The following is a 6,000-nucleotide window of genomic DNA, read 5'->3' on the forward strand; positions in this document are numbered from 1 at the left end:
CCCCAACTCCAAGATACTTGGTCCGCATTAATTTCCCGATTACCGCAGTTGATGCTTGCTTATGGAAGTCTCCTCGCGCGTCAACACTACAAGTATGATGGAGAGTCGCGCTTTTAACTTCGAAACGCTCGCTACCCTCTAGCTTTGTTGCGTAAACCCGCCACGGGCACGTGTGGCTGACGCAAACCGCTAACAGTATGTTAGGGCATGATTTGGCGTAAATGAAATGAAATTTTCGCCTTATTGCATGAATAGCAAGCTTTGTTGCACAGTCTTCCTTACTTTTGAACAACCTGCCAATGAATATGTCATCCCCTTCGTAGTCTGCATCTAGCAGGGCCCGATGCAAATAATCTGTCAATGGAAATAGTAATCGATAAGTTAAGTAATGACTTGATAATACAGTTAGCCCATTATTTTCGTTAGCAACTATTGTCGTTATCGAATCCACTGTTATAATTGTAATAGGTTTCTGTAAGTAGGATATGTTATCTGCTACTTTTTTAAGTAAAGGCAACTAAATACACTTAACCTACCTTCTTCTCCTGGGTCGTCAAAGTACGGTGGTGCGTCTCTATCATACAGGACTGTTGGAACCGGAGTTTCCTTCAAAACCATCTCCCCCATTTTTGTTCCTACCGTCGCCGTTGATGCCTCTCCTAAATCTTGAATTGTTCCGGCGCCGGGGACTGATACTGCCTTTCTCTTATTCATGTTTGTTGTATCAGTCGGTCCCATACATAGCGGCCCATCTGGGTCTGAGTAATAGTGAGCTAGCATGTCTTCCCCTACATTCAGTAATAACACTCCAAGTTAGTTAGCATGTAACACTACACTTACGATAAGTTCACAGTTATCCAGTAACTTACCTATCTGCGACAGGCAGTTGTTGCTCGATATATCTGTTTCATCCATCAGCTCGTCACTCTCGTAGCTTAAGCTTTCAGATAGCTCTGTTGGCGTTCCATATGTTGAGTCCGTTGATGATACAGATACTATCATTGGCCCACCCGTATTTGGCTCCGCACTTGCAAGTGTTAGTTGGACTTCGCTGTTTGGATTTGCACCATCTTTATGTTGATCTCCGAAATCAAGTGCTCTTGCTGTTCTCTTGTCAGGTGTTTTTTCCTCCACTGCTCTGTCTGGAACCCCCAGTGTCATCTCTGTTGCATAAATTTCTCTCAACATCTCAGCTTGTTTAGATTTTCGCCACATCTCAAATTCCAAATCTCTCCTTGTCTCCTCGTCAATGGCTGGCTCTTTCCCTTTCGCGCTTACTCCATTATCTGGCTGTGTCATGTTTATTGGATTAACACTTCCTGTCCCGGTCATGCCCTGGTTGTCATTGATTACTACCCCTCCGGCCTGTTGTCTTCTCAACGCGCCAGCCATTCCTTCTGGTATGGTAACTTGTGGGCTACTACTGCCGGCCGCGTTATCTGATAGATTACGGAGTAACATCTTCGTTACCGCAGTGTCCCAGACAGCCCTCGTCTCTGCACTGTTCCAATATCTGTCTGATATCGCCTCTGCGCTCATGCTTCCGATGTCGATGTGGCTCCTGTATGAGTTCACTGTACGCTCTATCATCGACCCTCTCACGATTTTAACCTTCAGATGCATCTCCTCAAGATCTGCTCGGATGGCCATAAACAACGTCATATCTTCGTCGTCGAGAATGTGTATGGGGTTCGCTCGCTGCCAATCTGGTCCCATCATCCATTGCGGCCATTGATAAGATAGCTCGATATCATCCTCCGGGCGGAGATTAAGTTTGTTTTTCACTACTTCGACAACTCTTGCGTAACTGTCTTTTTCTCGCAAACGGACGGCTAGACAGAAACCTTCTATCTCGGATACATGTTCGTAGCACCCGGTTTCGTCCTTTTTCCACTCTCCTCGCACAAGCCGGACGACCAGCGACATCTTTATCCTGTATAAACAGCATGGTAAAAGTTTTGTTAACGACTGCCCTTTTTTCAAAAATAACAAGTAGCTATATATATAGGTACAAAACCAAAGAGAAGTCTCCATAACTACACACCTGAGACTTAAATGCTCTGTCTTTCTTTCTCTTTTAGTTTTTAGCGGTTCCAGTGTTTAATATGTTAGTTGTTTGAGTTCTTCTTGTTGCAGCAATGTCGATATGGAGATAATAAATAGCCAAACATGTAGCTTCCATATCTGCCAAATCGATTGCGTATCACATCTACTCATTACTTCTTAACTTCTTTTTTAGTTTCCTAGTGTGCGGCGTAATATCTTGGTAGATTTCCCAAGCATTTAATGCTCGGTATCTCGCGGCAGAAGGCTATCGATTCTGTGCGTTTATAGGGGTAAGTTCGTCATATTTAATTTGCAAGAAAATGTCAACTTAAATAACGAAATCAAATGTACAGATCCTTTATTATTTGCCACTGCAGGTATAGATATTTTATTAACCCTTATTATTATTATGAATAAAGAAAGTAGAAAGCGAAAAGACTTGAAAAAATAGTATAAGAGTGTGGGGATGAAAGTCACAATCCACTTACTCACAACCTGCAACAATTATTACCCTTTTTGGATTAAAAAGATAAACTTTTTCACATGTAAAAACAATACTTTTCTTTTAAAATGTTGGAATGAATTTTTTTTGTGAGATTGTGACTTTGGTCACCACCTATCGTTTGTGCTCTTTTACAATTCACGTGACCGTTGTTATTGTGGCCAATGAGACACGAGAGAAAGGATAAAATATTTTATTTGTTCTAAGATATGGCGCTATGATTTAAACACTTTGATCATCTTTAATTAGTAGTTTTTTCCCGTCTTTGTGCTCAAACTTATTGCTGATCAAACCAGAAACAATCAAAACCAAAAAATAAAACCGTTGAGAAACAGGACTTAGCTCAGAAGTCAGAATAGCATGATATCGTGTGTTGTGGTTCTGAGTGATGCTGGTTTTGAGAATACTTTTTTTTTTTTACCAGACAATTGTCATTCACATGTTAAGTGCATTCTCTATACAACAAATTTGTAAACAAAGCTAGTATTCATACTTGTTCGTGGTTGTGGAATTTAAGTTTAGATCGAAATAACAAAGTATACTAATTTTGTGTGTTTACAATTGTACAATCATATTTGTAACTCAAAATTTGCTTAAGATCCTATAGTAATTTGAATCTTATAGGTTTAGTAATCTTGGATCACGGAGGACAATTATAAGTTGAAATCCAAACTTTGGAATTAGTGAAGTTACTAGCAAACTGTGTAAGTATCGAGAAAAAGAAAATCGAAAAACAGTTCAAGGTTGCGAAGGGCAAACGTACGAGGAATGGAACATAATCTGTTGGGGACTTCAAAATAGATCCATAACTCATTTAGTCGATCTAATTATTTTAATTCATCATTTTTTTGACTAATAATATATAAAACAACTTCAAATATAATATAAAACTAAATATAATAGTGTGTATGTGAGTTAGACGACAACACAAATGAAAAAAAAATGTCAAATCCATATGGTTTTAAAATTAACATTTCATGAACTGCCCTTTAATAAATATACCGTGAGATTATTCGTCCATATAATTGATCAAACCTAATACATTTTCAGTATAAAATATCTCAGACATAAATTGTGTATTGTCCATCAAACTACTAAGTCTACTTCCAATGGTGATGGAACCGTACGGTGTAGTTCCAATAGTAACAAAATTTTCTACATATGTTTGTGTATGTATATATTTTTGTTACTATTAAAACCGCACCGCACTTTATCCGCAGTTGAACCGCGTGTCTCCATTCGGAGATTAATCGTGCAAGTTATAATGTATGACAAAAATTACCCATTTATTTCCTAGAACACACTACTTGCTGCGTCCACTCCATTACAAGCCATCAATCGTGCATGTAGTAACAAAAGAATAACCAATGCAAATTCACACGCTGCAAAACAAAACTTTATATATATTAGAATTGTTTAGGTATTTTCTTTAATTACTAAAAAAAAATGTATCCAACGGTAAACTTTGGAAATCGTGGTATCAAAAATAAGGGAGCCTAGAAAAAATGTGGTGGCCGTAGACAGAAATCCTATTTTTGTTTTTAAATATAGAAAATTTACATAATTTGGATGTATTACAATTCTTTTCTTGACTACAAAATTATTTCATATGATTTTATAAAATTAAAAAAATAAATTGAAAAAGGTGTAGTAGTAGCCACCTAGGCATTTAATTTAAAATTAACAAAAAAAAAGAAAAGAAAATAACAATAAATAAAAGAAAGTTCACTTTAAAAGATGCTCTTTCCCTCTTCTCAGTTCTCTCTCTGAGTCCCTAGAAGTAAGTAAACCACAGAGAGAAATATATACAAATTAAGACAGATACATACACTATTACATACATAGAGAGACATGGATTTGCATGAATCAGAATCAAGAACACATGTTTTGTCCAACGATGGTGATGATGGTTACATAGACTTAGAAGTCAATCTCTCTTCCTCTTCTTCTTCCTCCTCAAGCTTCTTCAGCTTCCCCGTCACTTCCTCGCCGCCGCAAAGCAGAGAGTTCGAGTTTCAAATGTGTTCCTCCGCCGTAGCTTCCGGTGAATCAACGACATCTCCGGCCGATGAGCTTTTCTACAAAGGTCAACTTCTTCCTCTTCATCTCCCTCCTCGTCTCAAAATGGTACAAAAGCTTCTTCTCGCTTCCTCCTCCACCGCCGCAACAGAAACTCCTATTTCCCCACGCGCCACCGTATCCTCGCCGCGGAGATTCAGTAGCAGTGAGATCGGACAAGACGAGCAATGTTTCTTTGAGATTTCAACAGAGCTCAAGAGATTCATTGAGAGCAGCGAGAATCATCTTGGAAACAGTTGGAGCAAAAAGATCAAACATTCATCGATTACACAAAAGCTTAAAGCCTCACGCGCTTACATAAAAGCTCTGTTCTCAAAACAAACCTGCTCAGATTCATCAGAGATCAATCTAAGATTCAAAATTGAACCTTGTAAAGTCTCAAGAAAGAAGAACCCTTTTATAAACAGTGAAAAACCTCAATTGTTTCATAGAAGATCCTTCTCTGGTGTGATACAGAGACATTCTCAAGCTAAGTGTTCAACATCTTCTTCTTCTTCTTCCTCTGCATCGTCGTTGTCTTCTTCGTTCAGTTTTGGATCAAACGGGTCTTTGGATCTGCAGACACTGATGAGAAGCAGCAACGCGAGTGATAACTCCATTGAAGGAGCGATTGAGCATTGTAAGCAGTCGTTTACTAGTAGGAAGAGCAATGTGACTGAATCTGAGCTCTGTTCTTCAAGAACCTCTGTTTCTACTTGTGGTGACCTTGAAAAAGATTGAAATTCTCAGATCTGTGAAGCGCTCTCTGATTCTCATTCCAAAAGGATACAAAAAAAAAAAAAAAAATCATAAAAAAGATAACTTTTCTCTTCTACTCTGATTTTTTTACTTTTGTATTTTAGATTATTTTGTGTGCTTTTGTTTAGAAGTTTGCTGAATTCGAGGTTTCTTTATGTGTTATAAATGTTAATGCTACCAAAATTACTAATTTCAAGGTTCTTGGGTTTAAACTTGTGTTTTGACCAGAGCACTACTTTCTTTTTCGTTTTGGATTTGGTTTAGTTTCAAACTTTCAATAAGTAACGAACGACCAATGTTCAAAATTTTGTTAGCTACCTAACGTTCCAAGAGTTAGATACAAAAATTACTGATTTGATTTAGATTTAGTAATCGGCTAAGTCAAAACGAAAAAAGAAAAGAGTAAATTAATCGGTTGTCTAGCTTCAAAAATTACTGACTTTTTGTTGACCGATATTTAAAATGGTAACAGCCAACCTAGTGGTAAATGGTAATTATGTCTAGTTTTTGTAACTTGACTCACCAAAATATTAGTACTAAACAAAAATATCAAAACATTCGATTTACCTTTAATCGTATTTTGACTTTCAACATTATTTTTGCGTTTTTATTAATCAGTAGATTTTGTTCCGTCA

The 6,000-nt window shown here is 37.6% G+C and overlaps 1 protein-coding gene across 1 annotated transcript; it reads left to right on the forward strand.

The window, feature by feature from the left end:
- The first annotated feature begins 4,229 nt into the window (after window positions 1–4,229).
- On the forward strand, window positions 4,230–5,565 carry LOC9315732 (probable membrane-associated kinase regulator 3). Its single transcript, XM_021027159.1, has one exon. The coding sequence runs from the start codon at window positions 4,400–4,402 to the stop codon at window positions 5,345–5,347; it is 948 nt and encodes a 315-aa protein (XP_020882818.1). The 5' UTR covers window positions 4,230–4,399; the 3' UTR covers window positions 5,348–5,565.
- Window positions 5,566–6,000: the final 435 nt, after the last annotated feature.

The sequence above is a fragment of the Arabidopsis lyrata genome, assembly GCF_000004255.2.
Source record: "Arabidopsis lyrata subsp. lyrata unplaced genomic scaffold ARALYscaffold_4, whole genome shotgun sequence".
Taxonomy (NCBI): domain Eukaryota; kingdom Viridiplantae; phylum Streptophyta; class Magnoliopsida; order Brassicales; family Brassicaceae; genus Arabidopsis; species Arabidopsis lyrata.

Bases quoted from the DNA above. Each gene is read 5' to 3' on its own strand.
- LOC9315732 (XM_021027159.1), top strand. From the start codon at position 4,400: ATGGATTTGCATGAATCAGAATCAAGAACACATGTTTTGTCCAACGAT.